This window comes from Crocodylus siamensis, chromosome 4, assembly GCF_052110815.1.
Source record: "Crocodylus siamensis isolate JL-2025a chromosome 4, ASM5211081v1, whole genome shotgun sequence".
NCBI classification, from domain to species: Eukaryota; Metazoa; Chordata; order Crocodylia; family Crocodylidae; genus Crocodylus; species Crocodylus siamensis.
The window spans coordinates 129,554,888-129,579,070 of NC_143398.1; the positions used below are offsets into that span (position 1 = coordinate 129,554,888).

The 24,183-nt window shown below is 43.7% G+C and overlaps 1 protein-coding gene across 5 annotated transcripts in view; it reads left to right on the forward strand.

Annotated features, from left to right (window-relative positions):
• Positions 1–24,183, forward strand: part of PRR5 (proline rich 5) — a 155,320-nt gene that overhangs the window by 125,982 nt on the left and 5,155 nt on the right. For all 5 annotated transcript variants that reach the window (XM_090043784.1, XM_090043785.1, XM_090043781.1 and 2 more), the window contains one exon: positions 21,312–21,450. In XM_090043784.1, the coding sequence (XP_089899910.1) occupies positions 21,312–21,450 (139 nt within the window). The remainder of the gene's footprint in view (positions 1–21,311; positions 21,451–24,183) is intronic.

The window sequence follows — 24,183 nt, forward strand, 5'->3', positions numbered from 1 at the left end:
ACGAGGGGATGAAAAGCATCTTGTTCAAATTCGCGGATGACACTAAAATGTGGGAAGAAGTGGGCATGCTAGAGGAGAGGGACAAGCTGTAACTAGATCTAGACAGGTTGCAGGAGTGGGTGGATGAGAACTAGATGGGATTCCATACTGACAAGTGCAAGGTACTGCACTTGGGGAGGAAGAACCAGAAGCATACCTACAGGCTGGGGAACTCCCTTCTAGTCAGCACAGAGGCAGAAAATGATCTTGGAGTCATTATTGACTCAAAGATGAACATGGGCCACCAATGTGGGGACGTGGTGAGGAAGGCTAACTGCACCTTGTCATGCATCCACAGATGCATCACCAGCAGGTCCAAAGAGGTGATCCTTTCCCTCTATGAGACACTGGTCAGGCTGCATTTGGAGTGCTGCGTCCAGTTCTGGGTGCTACACTTCAGGAGGGATGTGGACAGCACTGAGAGGGTCCAGAGGAGGCCCACTTGCATGATCAGGGTCAACAAGGCAGGCCCTACGAGGTGAGGCTACAGGACCTGAACCTGTTTAGCCTCCACAAGAGAAGGTTGAGAGGGGTTCTGGTGGCCGTCTACAAACTGACCAAGGGGCAACAGCAGGCTATGGGAGAGTCCGTTTCCCAGAGTACTACTCGGAGTAACAAGGAATAACGGCCATAAGTTGACTGAGACTAGATTCAGGCTAGACATACAGGAGGCACTACTTCACTGTCAGGGTAGCTAGGATCTGGAACCAACTTCTAAGGGAAGTGGTACTCGCTCCTACCCTGGGGGTTTTCAAAAGGAGGCTAGATAATCACCTGGCTGGGGTCATTTGATCCCAGCATTCTTTCCTGCCCATGGCAGGGGGTCAGACTTGATGATCTGCTCAGGTCCCTTCTGACCCAACCAACTATGAAACTATGTTGAAGTCTGTAGAGTTATACCACTGTACATTAGCTATGAATTTAGGCAAAAATGCAATTTTGCAATTTTTTTGCAAAAATGCTAGAATGAGACTTTTTTTTTAAATTAACATTTTGGTAAATATTATTTTAAAAAAATAGAAGGCCGTGCTCTGTGGAGACAGTCATTGTAAATTTCACAGAAATCAGTGAGAAATTAGTAGGGCCTTCAAACAATTAAAAAAAAAATCGATTGTGATTGGTTGTGCAATTAAAAAAATTAGTCCCAATTAATTGTGATTTTAATTGCACAGCTGAAAACCAAAATTATGCAAAATTATGTAAGTGCTTTGTATGGTTGAGGGGTGATAGTAGAGGGTGTGCGTTGGGGGAAATTTGTGAAGATGTGGAGGTCTATGAGTATGTGTGTGGGGGAGCCCAGGGAGGTGGGGTCCCCACATGCTCTTGCACAATGCATAGTACTATGGGTCAGGATTGAGGGGCAGTAGCAGGGCTGGGGGACCTGTGGCTTGGTAGCAAAGGGCAGACACACACACACAGATACACAGACAGCACTCAGCAGGTAAGTCTGTGGAGGGATGGGGTGGGGGGGTAAATCTTTGCCCCCACAGGGAGGGTAGAAGGAGGGCAGAGGCAGGAGCTGAGGTGAATGGGCCTCAGGGCCGGGGTGGGTCATTGCATGGAGCTGCAGGAAGCCCATCCTAGGGTGTGGAGCTGGGTGGGGCGCAGCTCCCCACTGCTGCACGCATGCCTGGAGGAGGCATGGTGGGCATGTGCCCCCCAGATTTGTGCGTGGGATGAAGGTGGGCTGCTTGCTACAGGATGGGGCTCTGCGCCTTACTACATTTGCCCCAGGAGCTGAGTGATACCATGTTGTGCCTTCTGCCACCAGGCAGGCAGGGGATGGCCAGTGTGCAGATTCTGGGGTAAAGGCAGCAGGGCACAGAGCCCCAGCCTGCAGCGGGAAGCCTGCCTCTGTCCCGCACTGAAATCTGGGGGGGACACGTCCCCTATGCCTCCCCCCAGGCATACATGCAGCAGCAGGGAGCCGCACCTCCCACACCCCTGGAGGAGCCTCTAGTGGCTCTGTGCCATAACCTACCCCCCACCCTGGGTCCCATTCACCCCAGCCCTTGCCCTTGCCCCACTCCCTCCCTCACTGTGGGGATCTCGATCTGGCCCCCGCCCCTTCTCTCTCCCCCTGCCTCTTCCCCTCCACAGACTTACCAGCGAGGCACTGCTCTACACACCAGGGGGCTATATTCCTGGCCACATGAAGGTTGTGGCTGCTTGTGTGTGTCTGTGTGCACACCCCCACCTACCCCAGCTACAGCTGCCCACTCCAGGGCTGCCCTGCAGTCCTCTGTGCTGCTCCGCTGAGCGATCCATAGATAGGGGAGCAGAGCCCAGGCATGGCTTCGAAACCAAGTGTGCAATTAACACATTAAAAATATTTAACACAAGGACCAATTAACATGTTAAATCGTGCAGATTAAATGTGATTAATTGACAGCTTTAGAAATTAGTCATCCTTACATATTAGTCAACATATTACATATGTTTTTAATTGTGGGACTAATTTCATAGCTGTAATCTGTCACACTTGATCATGGGCAGCCAGGTCTGGGGCCACTTGGGATCAAGGTGCCAATCGGGGTAAGGAGGAGTGAGCACAATCCAGGGACATGCCAGGTCAGGAAGCCTGGAGGCCAGGAAGCCTGGAGGTCAGTTTGAGAGCAAGGTCTAGGAACAAGCTGAATCAGGAAGCCAGGAGATTAGCCAGAGCCCAGTCAGAGAGCAAACTGGGTCAAGAAACCAGGAGATCAGGCAGAGAGTGGAGTCAGAGAGCAAGGTGGGTCAAGAAACTGGGAGACCAAGCAGAGAACAGAGAGCAGAGTTGAAACATAAGCCAGAGGGAACAGCAAAACAGCCTAGGATCAGGTTAAGACCTGTTGCCCAGACACCGTGTGTTCCTCCTTCGGAGTTTCTATGGCAAAAGTGGAGGATCAGCTGACTTGGCCAGCCACTTTGTTGACAAGGAGTGGGCAGAGGGCTAAGATCTCATAGATCTTCTGGTCCTCCTTACATAGTTTGTGTGGTCAGCTGTAAGGTAACAAGCATGTGGGGAGCAGTTGTGCTGGTCAAGCCAAGGTCGCAGGTTTCAGGCTGTACCCTGACATGGTTGCTCTGTTGATTTCAGGAAAGTCACCTAATATTACATCATCAGAGTCTGTCCCAACGTAACTGCAGTGTAGCAGTAGCCAGTGACCTCCACCATTTGATGGGGTTAATCATTTTTATAATCTTTGTCCAGGTCAGATGCCTAAGGACAAGACATAAAAAATCAGTTTTAAGATGCCTGTGTATCGCAGCCCCTATGCATGCCATTTGATTGTAGCTCACTCAGTTTTTGTTTAATTTCTAAGGAATGGGTTGGCAAAGAGATCCTATCTAGCGTGAAGTTGTGTTATGCTGCCTGTCCCCTCTGCAGGGCTCTCCTTCACTGCAGAGCTTGCTGCTTCACCTTATCTGCACTTCCCTTGCTACAGAGGGGTCAGGTTAGTGCAGGCAGCTGGCCTCTGGCAGAGGGGAAGTTAGAGTGGAGACTTCCAGCTTGCGTCCACAGATGGGTTACAAGCTCCAGTTCCTTGCGGCAAAAGTCTGTCAATCTTTGTACCGAGGTCTATGGGGCCAAAGATTCATAATTAATTGAAAGCATGTTGTGACGTCTGTAGGTATTATAGGGCTTGCTAGTACTGCCCTGTACTCATCTGGCTACAGGTGGCAACAGGGTAGGCCTTGGCTCTGGATCACCAGGTCTGCCAGGAAGTGGCTCTTACATTTTACTCACATGCCACAACTCTGATGACCTTTATATTCCTGGGAGGCAATGCCCACGGTGATCCTACCTGGTCTTGATCCCCGTGTCTTCTGTGGGGCTCCAAACCTCCTCTTTACCCCAGCCTAACGTCTCCAGCTGGTGTTTTACGATGTTCTTCTGCAGCCAGGTTGCAGTGCTGCCTGTTGTAACCTTCTCTGCACCCCAGGGTGTCTTAGTGCCGCTTTTGGGTACACCCTTCCAGGGGCCGGTCTTGGCCTATGCTCAAACAAAATTATAAAAAAATAGCAAAAGAAATCACAGAAAAAAACACCCCCGGCTGCTTCTCAGCCTTCTTGTCAGGCTCTGGCAGTATCCCCAAAACAAATCCCTTAGTCTATTCTCTGCTGTGCAAGCCTGCCCTGCACCCCTATGAACATTCACAGTCTTTCAGGGTCTCCCCCCCGTGCAGGAAGGCTCTACCTGTGACTTTTCCCTTCAGACCCTCCTCTGGATCATCTGTTGGAAAAACTCCAGTCCAGAGATTTACTCTGGCCTTGTGAACTCCCTTACTCTGGATCCTCAGCTGCGGCTCTGCTCCCGAGATTCCCACTAGCTGCTTGTTCGCAGGCCTCTGCCTGCCTCAGGGTCACTCCTGCAGCATTCTTCAGGCACGCTCTGCAGTTTCTGCCTGCCGAGATGCTCAGCTGTTCCTCTCTCCCTGTGGCCTTCAGGGGACTGACCCCCCTCTGCCAATCCTGAGCAAGATGCTGCTCTGGAAATTGGGTGGGTATTTTCCTTCTTTTCTGGGCTGCAGCTGCAGCCCTGCTGGTTCATTGCTGAGCTCCCCAGGTTGTCACACATCTCAGAGAGCTGCCTACCAGGGAAAATTAGAGATCTAAATCAGTTAGCCTGTATGTTTGAGTTGTGAAAGACCCATGCTCCATCACTCAATGAGGTTATAGCTCTGTTTGAAGTCACATGAGCTTATTTGACTGGATCATGCAATTCTATTCAGTGTGCAGAGGTGCCACTTACTGGTACTTAGGACTCAGACACCCTGCAGCCTAAAAATGTCTGCCATAATTTTTACTGAAATCTTAGCAGCAATGTGGTTGTCCAGTTTTTAAGGATTGCACTGGTGTATTTAAAACTTCCAGATATTGTCCTTGTTTTTAACCAGTTCACCTGTTTTCCTTATCCTTCCTTATATTAAGTGAAACATATATTGGGCTGTTAAAGAGGGGAAAAACAATTTTCTTGGATTTCCATAGATGAGCGAAAGGCTTTTCTCTCATTTGTGTTCAGCCTCCCTGAAAATAATCCCATAGCTCTCTTGCCTTCTGAAAACCTCTTACTACTATGCACTATATCCGGGAGTTTCATCGTCCTTATCTTTTGCTAGTGTCTCAGTATCACCATCTAAAGAAAGGGAGTAAGAGCTACTTCTCACACTGACATTGACATCGCTTGACACTTCCCTGAGATAAAAGTACAAGTGACAAGATCTTTATTTCTGAGGAGGTCACAGAGATTTGAAGTCCTGACTTCTGTCAGTAGCATCACGGCCAACCTCTCTGCCGTGCACGTTGCATATTTTCACAGTGAGAGATTTAAGCGGAGATTAAAGCAGTCATGGTATTAATCCAGGAAATTGTAGAACAAGAAATAATCCACAGATTGGATGTTAAGTATGGTTTAAACAAGGACTCTGAATTCTTAGTCCCATTACCTGCATTAGCTTTTGTGGCTCCTTTTTTCCTGTGGGTTTATGGCATGCATGTTTGTTTCTCCCATTAATGACCCCTCCCTCTCTTATATTTAGATTTCTATCTCCTTCTTATATTCAGGTTTCTCTCTCCTCCTTATATGCAACTTTGTGCACATCTTTTCACAGCATCTGATGAAGTGAGCTTCAGCCCACAAAATGTTGTGCTATCTATATGCAGCTGTGTGAAATGGACTGTATTCAATTCGGATTTGGATTCAGCCCAAATCAGGGACTTGATTTGTTGATTTGGATCACTGTCCCTGATTCGATTTAGCCAAATCCAAATCTGAAGATTTGATGCTGATTCGGAGAGTCAATGATTCGGACACAGGCACAGCTTTAAAAGTTTTTTTCTACATACTTTGAGGTAGCAGCGTGGTTCATGATCGCTGCAGTGCCAGGGCAGATGAAGTGTCCCACAGGAGCTAGGGGGGCTCTCCGGCATGCTCAGCAGCAAACCCAAAAGTGGACTGGAAGCAAGTCCAGGTCTGCCAGAGAGCATGGTGGGAGGGCCCCTGTGTCCCCCTGGCTCAGTGATCAGCCACAGGGGGGCCCCAGGTGTCCCCCCAGACCCAGGAGGCACCAGTCACTGAGCCAGGGAGGTATGGGGGGGGGGGCCAGGAAGTGACCCAAAGTGCTCCTGGTCCATTTCCAGGTCTACTGCTGAGCGCACTGGAGAGGACCCTGTGCTTCTGTGGGACGCTGCATCTGCCCCAGAACCACAGTGTTCAGAGCCCCTGCCTCTATATACCTCTATATACTTAGAGGTATATAGAAAAAACATTTAAAACTGCATCTATGTCTGAAATGCCAAATCTGTCTGAATCTCTTTAAATCAATTCAGAGTGTTCTGAATTAAGAGAGATTAAAGGGTCCTTTGATTTGATTTGGATTTGGAGATTCAGACACTGAATTGGGCCAAATCTCCACCAAATCAAATCAGGGACCAAAGCTTCATACAGCCTTAATATGTATCTATTTTGGTTAATCTATAAGGTGTGAATCTACTCTGCATTGTACACAGTTTAATTCTTCCAATACTAATTTTTGTCCAAGATATAAGCTATGTAGGAAGAAATCTATAGGGGCAAATTTCTAGTGAACTTATAAAACATGATTATAATATTTATGGATGTATCTGTCTACATGAGTAAAAAGGTGGGAAGTGATCAAGTTAGATGTGTAGACACCAGCTGATGTAAGGTGTCTAATTCCATTGATATCATAGAATCAGTGAGTCAGAAGGGACCTAGCCAGATCATCTAGTCCAACCCCCTGCCATGGGTAGGAAGGAGCACTGGGGGTGGAAGGGGTCATAAGACCCCAGCCAGGTGCCTATCCAGTCTCCTGTTGAAGATTTCCAGGGAAGGTGAGAGCATCACCTCTCTGGGAAGCCTATTCCAGGCTCTGGCCACCCTTACAGTGAAGTAGTTCTTCCTACATGACATAAATGGGGTTGCACTGATTTATGCCAACTGAACAGCTAACTTATAATGCCTATTTTCCATGTTCCTTTGTGCACAATCCTACATTCCCACAAATTATTGTTAGCACATGCTCAGAGGCCTGTATAAAGCTTATCCATGCTGAATAGTCAGTGTCCAGTGGGGAAAGTTCTTTTTCAGAGATGTAAAATGATTTCCTTCCAGCATGTGCCTGACTGGAAAGGCATTACTGCAACTCTTCCACCCCAGGTGCATTTTCTCTTTCTCTGTATTGTTACAGAAATTGACCCGCACCCTAATGAAAGGCACATGCGGTTTGTGTGTATCAGGTTCACTTAACTCATTGGCGACTATGATGGAGCAAAAGTTTACGTGCTGCTTGGAACGATTTTATTTTTGTTGCTGTTGAGTCTTTCTTCACAGTTAAAAAATGTCAAATTAATTTACTTCAGATAAAAGTAATGTGGTCAGTAGAAAAAGTAGAGAAAGTCGGTAGAAAGTAACTGCACTTTTTTCACTAGGCTGGGATGCATAGAGAAGTGGGTGGAAGGCAGGGACTGAGAGTCAACACACAGTCCCATTGACTTCAATTTTGTGGAAATGGCTTCCACTTCTATTGTTTCTCAGAGTTTGCAGCAGTCAGGTACCTGGAATGTGATTTCTCTTTTGCTCCTGTTTCATCTCATCTGTGATAGATAAGCATGTAGTAGTTCATCAAAGCATTAGGAAAGGCAGCACTTCTCTTGGCAATACTTCATATTGCATTTGGATTCTACCTTTGAATTCCTACGTTCCTTGCCTTGCAGATAAAAAAAAAATGTCTTTCTTCTTTATTAAAAATGTATCCAGCAGTTTGTCATGGTTGATATTGGAGACATTCTCTTCACCAGTACCTTGTAAAAACATCCCAGTCAGCTAAAACAACAAGTCAAAGTAAAAGTGCTACAGCTATTTAAGCAATTACTATTGTGCGCTTGAGTGCATCTAATGTTGCAGTCTGGGAGGGAATCATTTGTGTCCCTTGGTCTGACAGCAGAGAGCTTTTTGCAAAACAGCTGGTCCTTCACATAATGCATAAATTAAATTGTCATTTAACACTTTATGATTGCAAGACAAGTGGTTACATCTATAGTCACCATTTACAGGGAAATTATGCAAGGTGATCAGAAACTTTTTAGGAAATTACACCCTTTGGAGATATAGGCAAAAAGTTAATTCATGGTCAGTTCATAGCCATTAGAGGTTGGTGGGCAGCCTGAAGCCTAAGAGAAAAAAAACAGGCAGAGCCAGGAATGGAAAACAAGTGAGAAGGAGCCAAGGAAGTAAACTGTAAGAATGATCTATAGAAGGCATCTATAGATGCCTTAGGGAAGGAGCTTAGAAGCTTGTGGGGATTGGGAAATGTAACAAGGAGAATTGGTAGCCAGGAAGATCAAGCAGCAAAAGGCCTTTATGCTTAGACTTGAGCCACTTGTCAAAGGTGTTCTCTATATCCCTCTGCTGTCCCCAGTCCACAGAGCATATAGATCTCCTACAGTCTGTATATCAGGAGCCTGGTTCTGTAGCTTGACACACACAGGCTTCTGGGGTTATTTCCAATGTTCAACTTAGGACATTTTGCTGCTTCATTCCCTTGCCAAAGTCATAACTGTTATACATTAGGATGAGTAACTTTTGGTCACTGAATTTTACCGAAGACTCAGTGTAAGTGAATCACAAGCTGGATCAGTACCATTCTTTACCATATACGTGCTCCAAGATAACATGTCTGTGGGAAAAACTTGAGAGGTTTATTTTAGCCTTGAAAGTGCAACATAAGCTATATGGAAAGCATCTGGGGAGGAAATGCTTTTTATGCTCTCTTGCTTTGCCCAGGATAAATGTAACTGAAGTTGAAAGCAGTGAGGAATGGCTTCATATCTAGAGTTATTTATTCTGTGAGTTATTCAGGCAAAGCCTGTAGATCATGTCAAAGTGTATTGCTTATCCCAGTGTGTGGAGGAGATTGATTTGAGGGCACGAGTTAATTCTGTGAATTGGAGGAGTAGAAGATAAAGTTCAGTCTTGTGGTTGTGAGAAAAAAGAATGAATTATGGAGAAGGAGGGGAGTTTGCTTTAGGGAGGGACATTGTGCAATAGCAAAGTGAAATGGGAACCACAAAATGACACGATCGCCTCTGGGGAAAGTTTAGAACCACATGCCTCTCAGAGGCTATAATTCACCAAAGGCACCAGGTTTAGGGGCAGGTGAGAGGGTGCACTCAGCTCCATTTATCCTTAGAGCTGTGTTCCATTATTAAGGCTCTGGAAATGCTTAAAATGTCAGTGTTACCTTCTCGGGCATAATTCTTGGGCTTTTTCCACCTCTGCATAAAATTAATTCCCCTTATACATCATACCCCCTTGCCCTCAGGGGAAGATACAGCTAGGGTTCATCTCATTTTTGACAGCTTAAATGTTACATAATAAAATAAACCATTTTCCTCTCTGCCAGGTTGCAGGGCTTTGCAAATGAGCCCCTCTCAGTGAGGATGGAAAGAAGTTCTGTAGCTGCCCACTAGAGCACAGACAGCCTGAGGGTCTCTGTCCTCTTTTATCCTTGCTCTCTAATATGCTTCATCTGATGAGTGGCAATTCAAGCAATTTCTCCTCAGTGCAGCTTCCCAATGAAGGCTTTATGTATGGGAGTGGTCAAAGGAGCTTGAGGAAATTAGGTGCTCAACACTCACTGAAATATAATGGATGCCTAATTCCTTTGAAAACCACAGCCTATGTTTTTTTTTTTCTGCTGGGCAGCCTATGGGGTGCACACAGCTGTTTTTCAGTTACATTTGTCTTGTGTATTGGAATATTGAAACTGGCGTGCTAAGAACTGTATAACCTTATCACACATTTTTCCCCTAGCACACCACTTCTGCTGCTGGGCCACTTTTGCCATGCCTGTTTGTTAAATAGCTGTATTATTCTTGCAGTAATGAGTTGAAAAGAGACAGAATTATATAGCTATTGTAATGCAATGTCCCCAAGGCCATTTCTGCCTCTCTTATTAGTGTTGAATAAGGCCTGACACCACAAGGGGTGACACTGACTCAGATGAGCCTACTGAAAACTGAGGGTGCTACTCCTTGTTCAAGGTGTCATACTCAGGCCATTAAAAACTAAGCATACCACAAACATAATGGAATATTGCAAAGTCTTTTTTAAAATCTACATGTTGAACCACTAGAAATAAATTGTGACTATGCATTGGTTCATTGCCATGGTAAAAAATGAGGAAAATAATTATTTTAATTTTTTAAAGAGAAAAACCACAGCACATACTATTTTAATAAATGGTACTTTTGTGGCAAAATTGCAAGTCAAATACCCACTATTTTTCAATAAAATTGTTTAAAACAACTTAATGCTACTTAAAGAGTAATTTAAACCCATTAAAGGAATTCATTCTTTATTATGTTGCACATATATACAGTGCAACCTTTACATTTTGTAAAAGATTCTTAAGCCCTAATTCAGGAAAGTATTTAAAGCTGTGTTCAGTGAGACTATTTTCAGGCTTAAAAGCAGGTACATGCTTTAATGCCTTTCTCAATCAGTATCTAATCAGGGGTGGGCAAGGATCTGGCCCACCAAGGGAATTTTATCCGGCCCATGGGAGGTCCCTCAGCTTCTAGGTGCAGGTGGCAGCCTCGGCTGTCGCACATACAGCCGGTCCTACCACCCAGGAGCTCTGGTGGTGGTGGCTCCTTCTGGCTGCTGCCACTGGTGTCACTGCTGCTGCTGGACCCAGCTCATCCACCCCCTACCCACTGTGGAGGTGCTGGACAGAGTGGGTAGGCGGGGTCGCTGTAGAGATTAACCCAGGATCCACGCAGGCAGGGTGCACTCAACTGAGCTGATGGAATGGGGCCACAGGCAGGCAGGGAGCCACGTCTGGGAACGGCAGAGGCAGGCAGGGCCAGGGCTGGGATCTGGGGTGGTTACAGCATAGGGCTAGGGCCTGGGGCAAAGCCACAATCCACTGTCCACATGTCCCTGCGACGGATGCCAGTTCTGCAGGCAGCGGCATGCTGGGAGCGGATCACAGCTCTGCCCCAGGTCCCAGCCCTGCACTGTTACCATCCCAAAATCCCTTCTCCAGCCTACCAGCCCATCCTGCTACCAGGCACCATGCCCTGCCTGCCTGTGGCCCCATCCCACTGGCCTAGATAAGTGCTGGGCTGGTCTTCATGGAGACCCCAGGTGGTATACAGGGCCAGATCCCAAGGCAGAGCTACTGAGGGAATTTTGGTGAATTGTTGGGGGTGTTGACCCAGCCTGCAGCAGCTCACCAAAACTCCCTAAATAAATGGCCCCCCAGCCCAAATAATTTCCCACCCTTGGTCTAAACTGAGACCATTTCAATACCTAGAAACCATAAACATATAAACAGTAGGACATTTGCTCATGAAAATCCTCAGCCACTCTTCTGAGTGTGTCTCGGGATTATTTTTTCCAACCATACCTAATCATTCAGTCCATTATGGCCAACCCCTTTGTCAGTTTTCCAGTTCATGGATTCTGCCTTCTGATTCTAGCAGATAGTTTCTGTTGAGGGTGATGAGAGCTCCATATGCCAAAGAGAGCATACCCTTGCCTCTCACATAATCACTAATCTGTCATGGCTGCAACATCGCTCTAGCACTACCAAAGGCAGTATTTAGCATTTTGCATCCTAAGGCCTTGTCTACACTTACAAACCTAGTAGTTTTTCATTAACCCACTGTATTAATACTGACTGAATCAGAGGTGGTTTTTTGAATGGGACCAAGCGTTCTTCTCTGGTCCCTTCCAAACACACTGGCCCTCTGCTGTGCCAATTCAGAGGCAGTGCCCTCAGACCATTTATACCATGCCTTTTTTGCAGCTCCCAGCACCAGCATATTGTAGGTTTTTAAAAAACTGTAAGACCTGTCTGGGTCGCACATACCCGGAACAGGTAATAGTGTGCTTAAACACAATTTCTTTTTCCTCTGCAGAAGATGCATCATAAGTTCCATCCTGGCTGAGAACTGGAGATCAGTATAGGCCTTGTTCCTCCCCTTCTGTCTGTTAGTCTCCCTTTGGCATAATTAACCATATATTTTTTATTATGGCATCAAGGTATTAATTATATGTCCAGTTATAGCAGTTCAAAGTCAAAGACTTCAGGCAGTGATGGTATCATCAGTGCCTGACTTATGCACTTTGGATGATCCCCTATGCTGACTGGCCATTTGCTACAAATCCCTCTTGCCTTGCCCCACACAATCTCTTCAGTATCACTCCCTTTATGCTTTCCTTCTTCTTCCAGTCTTCTCCCCCCACCTGTCCTTTCAGCACCTTCTCTCTATCTCTCTCTCTTTTAGTCAGGGTCTTCTAAAAAACACTTAAAAATTACAACAATACTAAAGCAATATCAAAACAACGTGATAGATGATTTTCACAAACCATTGTGAACTTAGTCTTCCTTGTATGTAATCTTCCAGCTACTTAAACCTCATCTTCCTTGTCTGTTTTGATTGTAAGCACGTGGTACAACAGGACCATGGTCAGTGTCAAGGTTCCTTAGAACAACCTAAAAGAAATAAGAATTGCTTTGTAAGGTTGCAGTGTTCCATTTCCAAGTGACTGAACCACAAGTACTGAGGTAAGGGATTTGGCTCTTTCTTGAAGCCTAAGTACAGACTTCTTAATTTTCAAGGATATCTTGCAGATTCAAGCCCCCATTAGGCATGCTTTGGAAGATGAGTATGGACCAGATTCTGACTGGATTTCATCGGTGTAATTTCTGTGTGTGCAGATCCTCTTGTATTGTGCTGTGGTGTAAACAAGATCAGGATTTAATCAGCCCATACATTACAACAGAAATATAAACATACCTGCTTCTGTATGGGCATTGGATTACTTTGACCCACAAATTGAGAAATAAATAGGTTAGGCAGGACCTTTGAATAGAATTAAAGAGACACATCTTACATGTTTCGAGAATCCTGAAGCCCTCTAACTAGAATGAGATTGAGTTCAGGAAAGGTCTCGGTTATCTTTTAAAATAAGTTTGTTGCATAGCTGCAGAGAAAATATTGCATTAAAGAGCAGATCCAGACCACTGATTTACTGGACATGTTCTAAGTTTTAGGTTCCTTTCCTAAAGCCTGGCTTCCCGCAAGTTACCCATCAGCCTGCAGTTTTATTGTTTTCTGGCAATAAAAGGCCACTGGCCTTTAAACAGGCTAGATTTTAGCATCAGAATATGTCTTTGTTTCATTATTAAACCATGGTGTGATAAACACCCTATCATAAACATGCTATCTATAAAGAGAATCACTTATCTTGTGTTATAAACAAGAGAAGTGTAACATAAAGTCATGTTGTTAGAGGGCAAGTCCCGGGTGCAGTCCAAGATGAGATGGCAGCATGGGGGTGATGTTCCCAAATTAGCTTTACTGTAGCTAGCTTGGATATTAGTACCAGCAAAATTGCAGCAATACAGACTGTGCAAACCCTTCCCAGTTCTTGTGCAGTGGGTAAAGTCCATGCCCTCAGTGCAACCATACCTAAGGCTAAGTACAATTTTTGCCTTCAGAGCATTATCAGCTGTGTAGCTCTGGATGCCATACCTCAGCTTGGAAAGCCCTAACTTACAGATGTGCCCCTAACCCTAGGTGGAAAGCAGGGGAGTGGCTGGGGTTGCACTGCCCCAGGCCCTTCCTTGCCCTGTGCTCAAAGGCTTGCCAGCACAGAGCCAGTGCTGGGCTCCAGAGCTTGGTGCCACTGTTTTCAGCCTGCCATAACCCCCCTGGGCTCTGCTGCCAGCCATGGAGCCCAGGCTGCTCACAGTAGGGTTTGCAGCCTCCTAGCAACCTGCTGCAAGCAGCCTGGGCTCCATGGCCGGTGGCAGCTGCCCAGATCCTGGGCTGGCTGTGACGTGCCAAGCAAAATGGCCTCATGTGCCATGTTTTGACATCTGTAAGCAGCCTATATTTTTAAAACTGTAATGATTTCCGAATCAAAATTATTGTTTTTTTGAGGGAAAGACTGACCCATGTTTAATGTGTGCTTGGGTTTCACAATGGTGTTAGGGTGGTGTTTTATTTAGGACAGAACTAAAGCATAAAATAGCATAAATAAATTATGTGCACTTTGTCTAAAAAAAAAGGGTGTTCCTCAAGTGCAATATCACTATTCTTAAGCAAAAACTTTTCTTCCTGTCTCCCATCATTATTTCTTCACCTTAAAAGACAGTAGATTTAGATTGCACAAGGTATTAAATATTATTAATTGCTTATATTATAGCAGAATCTTGAAATCCCAACCAAGAGAGATGCAGATTTTTTTTTAGTGAAACACTTTTACATTGGAAAATACTGATTTACAAAAATAATACTATCCCTAGGAAAGGATGTGCACCAATAAGCTTCTCCTTTAAGGGGAAAAAAATCCTAGAAAAAACTAAATTCTTAATATGCCCTGTTTAGACATTTGCAATGAAAAATATTTCTTTCTGAGTTGAAAATATATTTATTGTAAAAATGTTAAAAACAAAATATTTCAGAAATATGAAAAACAAATATTTTGGTGGCATTTTTATAGTCTCAAAAATTCTCAGAGGTCTTGCCTTACTCTGCTATGCACTACTGTATAGACATGCATTCCTTGCTCTAAAAAGTTTGTAGTCTGAATAGATAAGAGAGATAAAAGGCTAGAGAAAACAAATCTTTTGCCCAGTTTACAAATGAAGCACTGAAACAGAGAGAACTTCAGTGATTAGCCCAAGATCATACAAGTACTCTGTAGCAGAACGCAGAATGGACTTCAGGCCTCCTCAGACCAGATCCAGTGCCTTGCCCACATTGTCATTTTATGCTTCCTCTTTGTATTATTCATTGACACTGTAATGCTTGTCCTTAGCAGTTTTTGCAGGAACTTGACATAGTGGCTTCCATGCTCCATTGGGCTTTATCACTCAAGGGTTCTAGCAGTTAAGTATCCAGGTTTCTTTTTTTTTTCCTAGTATAGCTGCAGTATCAGGAAGTCACAGTCCCTGTACACACCTCAGATTCCAGGAAAAGAATGCACACAGTAAAGTATAAGTATGCTTTATGTTGTTCTGCCAAATAACTTAAAAACAGAGACTCCAGAACTGTACTGTAGTCACCTATCTGTGTATTAAACTATACCATAGGTTGCAGTAGAAAACAATACATGCACTTGTATGTACAAGGCAAATATCTTCAATCAGGGTCAGATCTGGAAGGGATGTGGTGGTGCAATTCCACCCCACTTTGTTTCCTGGTCCATTCCACAGGAGTTAAGTATCCTCTCTCCTTTTTCACAGTCTTGATGTTCAACTAATCAAACTAGTGTTTCTTCTGCAATTCTGCTGTCTGTTACTTGTTCCTGGTAATGTGACCCCTATTTCACAGCCCTACAGACTGTTTAGCTCTAACTAGGAACATTAACTCACATGTGGAAATCATTTTCAGTGAAGCATTAGATACACAGTCAAGAGGGTCAAGAAGGCTAAGTTTCATTTTGAATCTGAAAAGAGATGCCCATTTCATTCTAATGACTACAGGTCCTATGAAACAACTTCTTTTAACTATTTTTGCTTTTTGGGGTTTTTTATACATAATATATGATATAGCAAATTAATGCACATTCCAATAAATTTATGTTTGTTTTTACTTCAAATCAAAACTGAATAATACAACCCTGGGTCACTAGCTTATTAGTAAGACGTCTGGTATCTTTTTAACTTGAGAAAGATATATGTTATGTTACATAGGATGATGCATTCTACCATCCTGCACCCCACTTTTCAAAATCCTTTAATCCACCACAGAAGTCAGAGGAAAAAGATGGCATTTGAAGTCTGTCCAGAAAGTTAACAAGCCAGCTTGAGGGAAACTCAACCATTTATCCCAAAGCAACCACTGGGATGCTCAGACCTGCTCTATTCTTTCCCTGCTTTGCTGCCAGGAGGAGCGGAGGATCTTTTTTGTTTTGGTGATCTGGCTGAAATTAGTTTGGTAGATTCCATGCAGCTCTCAGTGGATGAACATTAACATCACTTGCACCCCAGCTGACATTACTTGACAGCTTTGCTGGAACACTCAGAGAGCAAAGGGACTGATAGGACCATACATACTACAATCCTCCATCTCTTACAAAGGTACCCTCCTACCAAACACAGGCATATAGGTAACCATCAGGGCATACATACTATTCTATGATTAAGTAGAGAACTTGGGCATGATTAGTCTGATACTTACATGTATGCACCAAAAAAAAAAAGAAATACAGCTTTACAAGTTCACCATTTGGCTTGCAGTCCAATACACTGCCTCTTATACTGAGAGACTACAAAGAGCTTATAATATATTCCCGACACCTTCAGAGAAGAAACTTGCTGGAACTCTGTCTCTGCTTAATCTGCATATACACAGAACAACTTTTTCACAAATTAACTTTGAAAACCCAGGGAGCCTCACCATCCTTTACCTCCCCTGTGCAAGGTGAAGTTTCTTTCTACCTGGGAGAACTTTTACAATCTTTGAATTTTCCTCCTCCACCCTGACAAAGAGTGTTTGGACCCGAAAGCTTGCAAAGAAAGAAAAATGTTGCTACTATTTAATTGGTCTAATAAATATATTGCCTCTAAACCAAGAGTTTTATCTGCCTCTGCATTTTAGACCAACACAGCTACAAGCTATATCCTTAAAATATATTCTGGAATGTAAACTTTAAAAGCACAATATCATCTCATGAAATCAGAAAATGTGTAATAGGTTGGACAGGAAGGATCTTGCAGGTAGTTACAATGTATTTGTGCCAAGACAAAATAAAGAGGTCATCATGCCTCCATATGTTAGCAGAAAACATTGAAAAATCTCTGATGAAGGACTATAAAGCTGAAGTATAAGACTGAGAAATGCCTGGAGGTTTAGAACCAATCAGAATGGCACATTGACATCCCCCTGCAGTAAGGCAGTCAAAAATGAGGGTGGAGATTAACATTGTTCCTATTCTTGGGAGTGAAAGAAGAAACTTGGTGACTTGACTTGAGGTAAACCAATTTGGCAGATGCATTTGTGAAGAGGCTGTAGGAGGAAAGATGGTCTCCATGAACTAGTTAACGGATTAAGTTTTTCAAGTGACTTTAACTGCAGATGAAACCCAATCCCAGTACCAATAGACTAGCAACCTTCTATGGAATAATGTGTTTGCTTTTGAGGTAGAGAAATAGTAACAGGCCTCAAGGAACTGTGAAATTAAGGGAAACCAGGAATTCACCATTAAATAATAAAGACATGTCAAGTATGTACTGGCTACAGAAGCCAGGATAGGTTGCTACACTGATACAGTAGATTCTTTATCACTCCTGCTGCTGCAATTCTTCCAGAGTTAGGAAAAGTTGTTACTGACAGCTTGGAACTAATCCTATTGTATTTTCCAGGCCTTTCAGCTCTCATCATTTTTTACCAAAGTTATTAACTATATTACAACAGGAAAAAAAAGTCAGGACATAAACAATTAGAAGCACCATCTGCCAGGCTTGTTACAGATCAAGTTTAGGAAACTAGTCTGGGATCTAATCTAAGTAGGGACCTGAAATCTGTGGCATAATGGAGGGGTTTTCAACATTTTTGGATCAGTGTACCCCCGGCAGCTGGATTTGGAATGCGGGGGGCAGATGCGGAGCAGAGGGGGTAGGGGCGGTGCACAGCCAAACACAGAACAGTGGCAACACAGTATGCTAGCTTCTCCTGTGTCTGGCCAGGTGGGTGGCACCTGCAGTGTGGGATAGTGTGTGGTGGAACCCTGTCCCTGCACATGCGTACCCCCTAGGGCCTTCTCAAGTACCCCCAGAGGTATGCATACCCCCAGTTGACAACCCCTGGTTTAATGCATTGTTCTCCCCCGGGGTCACAACCTTCCTGGAGATTATGAACTCCTACTAGCATAGGAATTGCTGCCCTTCCCATTTTGGAGGCGATCTTGGCTAGATCCTACCTAAATGGGAAGGAAATCCCAGTATAGAAAATGTTGTATAGTATTGTTCTTGTGTCTGAAACATTATCTCCAGTTTATCCCATGCTGACTTTGAAATAGTATATGCACCATACTGTACTATGACCCTGTTAATGCTTTTATGCTTTTGTTATTTCTCACTCTCTATCATGTTAAGTCTGAAGTTGGGGAACGGGTTTAGTTGGTTGGTTGTTTCCTGTTATTTTTTTGTCCTTGAGTTTCCAGAGCTTAATTGGTCTATTTGCATAAGTAATAGATAGACATGATGATCTCGCTCTATATTACTCATGAAGTCTTATTGCTTTTGAGCTTTCAGACTCTTTGTGGACCCCATTGTATTCATTTTTGAATATTGACATTTCCAAAAAACATTATATATCTCAGAAGTGTCTTATTTGTTTACAGGCCATATCTAAACACCAGTGAATAAGAGTGAGATGTTGTTTTGCTTTTTGTTAGGAATTATTTCTTATTTTCAGAAGCTTTCTATTATCCAGTCATGTAGCAGAAAAAAAAAAGGTTTCTTAAATTGTCAGTCATGCAACACAAATAACAAAAGGCACAAGCAAATAATTTACAAACATCAAATGCACTACAATTTTTTCACAGAAGCTATTTACTGAATTGGGATATATAACAAATCCACCTGCAAACTGTGATCATTTAACTGATAGAAGAAAAGGTTATATTTATTCTAAAATTCATTCTGAGTTAATTTCAGAATGTAGTAGATCAGTCCTTTTATGATAAATTAGGGATTTACCATGCAGCATTGGACTAAATTGTAAAGTCCATACTCGGGCAGAGTGCCCGTTGTCTTAAAAGTTTGTGAATTAAGCCTTTGATTGCTCAACAAGATCTGTGTTGATACAGCCCTGTGCCCATGTGGAGCTTTGTGGAAGTCCAGGTGGCTCCAGGTAGATACAGGAGTCCACCACAGATACTATAACATGCTCCAAGATTAAGGGTAAATTTCACCCTTGCAAGAGGGGTGAATTTCACCCTACATAAGGGTAAATTTCATCTTCACTGACTTAAAGGAAAGTTTTCCCTAAATTGACTGAGGCTTGGAGTGGAGGAAGTGACATTTTCCTCCAAGTACTTTTTCATGAGAATCATAAATATCTTGGAATATATATTTTTAGGAGATTGATTCTTTTACCTCCTTCTCCTCAATGTTTAAATCGCTTAAATGGTAGTGGCACCTTGTGGCACTAAATCAATGCAGCAGCATCAAAACTGTTACTAAGCCTTTGGTCATGTGATAATTGTAAATCAGCATTAAAAACTAGAATGACCTTTTTAGTCATGTTCTGCAATGCTCTTCTGCTGTGGCTTCTAAAAGGCCCCTACATTTGACTAAGCTGCTGAAAGTGAGCGACTCCCCTTGAATTTGGTGTAGTGTCAGAACTCCCTTGTAACAAAGTGCTGTGTTGTTAGGAATTTCTGATAGCACCAAATATATTTCATGAGTTGCTCTCAACCAGTCAGGCTTGGGTCAATGTTAAGGAATCTCTGAGCCTATTAAACACTTAAATTTTAATCTCCTGAATGTAGAGACTTTGATTTTGTCATATGATTATACGGTCTCCAGCAAAACGGGTGACAAGTGATTCAACTCTCTGGGAATTATGACTAGGGACAGAAGTTACATATAAACCAGTTTAAGTGATCAGAAACTGGTTTAAACCTGTAACAGAACAGAATTTTAGTGCATATAAACCAGTTTCAAAATGGCTGAAACTGGTTTAAGATAAACCTAGTTGAATATAGTATCAGACTTAACTGATTTAAGTCAAACCTCTCTATGTATAATGAGGTTGGGCAGGGTCAGAGGTAAGGAATGCAGCTGGAGTCACGATTTTGCTCAAGAGTAAGGAAGTAGAAGTGCAGCAAGTACAAGTGATTGTGTAAGGGAGATTGCAATGGTTATTTGACCCCAGCAGTCTTTCCTGCGTAGAACAGGGGGGCTGGACCTAATGATCTCATGAGGTCCCATCCAGCCCTAAACTTCTATGAATCTGCGCAACCGGTTTGTGGAACTTCTCTCCCAGACGCCTTTCTGGTATAAGTTCAATTTCAGTCCACCAGCATCCCAGCTTTGCAGCCCTGGGCTGGGCTGGGATGTGCTATCTGCTTGAGCAGAGTAGGGTTAGCCCTGCCCCTGTGCTCTCTAGCCTGAGCACTGAGGGTTGGCTAACAAGGGAGCGGGGGTGGGAAGCCTGGCTGGGGACACAGCCCAGGCTGCCTGGTGGAGACTTTTCCCCCACTGGAGTTGAGGTGATGGGGATGTGAACCAGCAGGTTCAGGTGGAGGGGTGGGAGGGGAGTTTTAAACCCCTTCATGGCCCATGAAACCCTAGCCCAAGTCTGCTTTGGCAGAGTTGGGGGGGCTTCCATGTTTCCACCCCATGCCCTGCTCCAGCAGAGAGCACAGAACATGGCCATGCCCCAGCTGGGACTGGCAGGGTGAGGCAGGGAAGGAGGATTTAATCCCCCTCCCACCCTCCCACCAGCAGAGGACCCCAGCTGGGGTCTGCCTGGCCTTTCCCCCCCCACTGGCCACTTAAGTGGCAGGGGGCATGGCCAGACAGTGACCCATGTAGCAGCTGGAGTGCCTCACTGCTGTCCAGGGCCAGTGTCTGGCCATGCCCCCCTTCCCCACTCAAGCAGCGAGCAGGGGGGAAAGCCAGGCAGACCCCAACTGGATCCCATGCCAGGGGTCCCTACCCTCCCTTCACCTCATGTTGCTGCTCAAGGCCAGCATCTGGCCGCGTCCCACCACTCAGGGATGACCCTGGCAAGGGCTGCTTCTCTCTTCCCCCTCCAAGCACACCCTGGCTGGGGATCGTGAAGACCATGGTGGGGGTTTAAATCCCACCCCAATCATACTCAGCAGCCTGCTGGGGTCTGGCCACACCCCCTCAGCTCAGCTTCCCTCCAGCCTTCCAGCCACTGCCAAAGGGAAGGGAGGGCATGTTCTAGCACCCCCACCCCACCACAAGCTTGTAGCCTGAGCCACTGCAGGCACGTGGCTGCATTATTTCTGGAATCAAAAGTGAATGTCTGTTCACTTCTCTCATTTGATTAAAGATTTGATTAAATTAACCTGCAAAGATTAAATCAACTCAGTCTCGGGCTTTTTGAATATCTGTACTTAGCCTATGGCAATACAAGTCAATAATAGTAACCAGCACAACTTAACAGTGTGCCATTGGTATATACTTAAATAAGAATGCCTCTTCTCCTTCTGCTCTGATGAGACTTGAGGGGACAACATTAATCTTCGCTTCTGTTCTTTATTTCAGGGAGTTCACGAATCTAAAGGAGTGACTGAAGATTATTTGAAACTGGAATCCTTGATACAGAAAGTTGTTTCCCCTTATTTGGGCACATATGGTCTGTATTCCAGTGATGGACCCTTCACACACGCTTCTTGTATTTTGGGTAAGAATAATAGAGGCCCTGGGAGTTTCATTTGACATAAGGGGTTAAGCAGAAGCTTTGTAAACATGTACGGTCAATAACCTATAAAACATGATTACCAGTGCCTTCAGACCAGGGGCATATTGCTTCTGAAGCACAATGTTGTGGGTACACAAAACTTAGCTTGACCCTTGTCTTTTGAACTTCTGAAATAGAAATTCTGCTAATAAACATTGTAGAGCCTGGGTTATATGCAGGTCAGACTAGCCAGTCATGATGGCCCCTTTTGTCTTTCTTATTTTACAAATCTGTGTGTGAGTTTATATTTCCATCCCACCTTTCACTGAGAACAGTTAAACTCAAGATCTTCATGGACAGTGAGAGTTAGAAGGGAAGTAGATAAGCAGGTATAAGAAATGCATGTAGGAATCACTTTGCTTGAATGAAACCATCCCTGAAGTAGAAGAGAGTGCACTATCTAGCAGCACACAGTTACTCTCATGAGTTGTTTAGAACAGAAATCAAAGAGAAAGGCCAGGATTTTCAAAAGCATGTGGTGTGAACATTCCTACTGCCTTTTAAGTGAGAGCCCTCTAAGTGAGATTGCAGTTAAACAGATTTGAATAATTTATCCCATAGAAACTGCAAGGGAAAAACAGGCTGGAACAAACAAGTAGTAATTGTACTCAAAGATTTATAAACAAGTCTTTTTAATACCCTTTTTTGGACTAGGAGAACAGAGGAACGTGTAAGTTAAACTGTACATTTTCTATGCAGTTAATTTAATCCATTTCCTTGTCAGAAACTGTTGTTTGGGCAGTTGATTTTCTCTTGAAGCTTTATTGAAAGTGGGTTGTGTTGCACCAGGCATTTAAGAAACAAATCAGTTTTATGTGAGTAATTCTGGGGTGGTTATTTATAGAAAGTGGTTCAGCATTATTGCTTTCTATTCATCACTGCTGGTAAAGCACCTAGATGTTTTGTATAGCATAAGAGCAATAGAAATACTTCTGCCAGCACAATAAAATTTCAGTGAAATGGTTCTCTAAAAAGTAACGATGCCTTTGTAATATTTGAAAACAAAATGCTGAGGCACCAAAGCCTTTGTTGTATTATTATATATGAAAAGAATTTGTACGCTCAGTAACACAGCGGGGAATCTATGTAGACAGAGGGCCAGGTTCCCAGCTGTAAATCATTGTAGCTGTATTAAAATTAATGGCGCTGTAGCAACAGGGGATCTGTTTAAACCAGAAATGTAAATCTGTAGCAGTGCCCCTGAGTGAGTCTCCTGTAGAAAAGGAACTGAAGTCTGATGGTTCTAAAAGCACGAGTCTCTACTACTGCCTTTAAACTAGTGGACCTGTTTCTGATCCAGTGCATGGCTGGCCATAATCTAGCCAGATTGCATTAGCCAGGGGTAAAAGCTGCATCTGCAGAACCCCAATGTGAACAATGGGTTAAGTTATATCATGCAAATGGAGGTTTGCTTGCCTTCATCGGGAGTTCTACCAGTGCTGCTGTCCCTCTCTTCCACTTACGGCCTCATGCCAGGAACATCCCTAAAGCAGACAAGAATCTGAAAGTGAAACTGATGTCATTGATTTTCCTTGTTCAGGAAGAAGCAAGTGCAGAATATAACCTTAGTTATAGAAATGGTTTGTTTGCAATATCTGATGTTTAAGCTGTGCCTGCGTAAACAGATCAATACAGGTTTAAAAACCTAAATTTCAATACTTGAGATATGCAGAACTGTGTCCTAATTTAAAGCAGTCATAATTTTATATGTTACCATGCCATGGGGTTATATTTCTAATTGGCTGTCACCAGAGCTTAACTGTTCCTTCTCTAGCTACATGGGGATGGACAAGTGACAGTAGCCATTCTTCTAACACAGAGTAGTCTGAGCAGTAGTCAGTATCTGTCCTGTAAATAGGAAAATGGTAGAACCTCTGAAAAGGTTACAGTTGTTGCTCAATAAGCATTTCAGTCTTGTGTGAAAGTTTCATGGAAGCCTAGCCAATTCTAAAAGGTTCCCAAGCACAGCAGTATTCATTATAAATTGTTGCCACCTAGGGGCCACTCTCTAAAAATCAGGCTCTCATTCTACCCTTGGAAGTAATGTAAAGAATTAAAACTTGTAACTATGTGAAAACGAGCACAGGTTTAATAGACTAGTAAAACAGGTTCTGAAATTATTTAGGTCACTCCACATTAGCACTGTGGGTGCTTGCAGACATAACCCCCTCCCCAAAACAAAACAAAACAGTGCTTCAGTGTTCCTGCACCAAGCCACATGCATGCCCAGGAGAGGCTGCACATTGCTTCAACCCAGCTGTGCAATGTCTGTAAAGGTCAGGCATTTTAGTGGAGCTTTTTGGGTGCTTTATCTACTAGCTGATTGAATCAGCTTTAGCTATAAGCACCAAAAAGTACCTGATCTTTACAGGTGCAGCAGAGCTGGGTTGAAGTAACAAACTACTTCTTCTGGTAAAGTTTTGTTTTGTTTTTTTAATGTCTGCAAGCAACCATGTAAGCTTTCAAGTCAAAATTTTCATAAGTTACTATGGGTGCCTTCATTTTGGATATCCAAATTGAGACACCTGAAAGCCACCTGATTTTTCATATGGGCAGTGGTGGGTCATAACCACCCTCCATGAATTTTGTGTACTGAAGTAATTTAATTAGTCCACAGAGCCATCTGTTTCACCCACTTTTAGTTCAGCCTAAAGAGTTAGTTTGTTGAACAAAGTA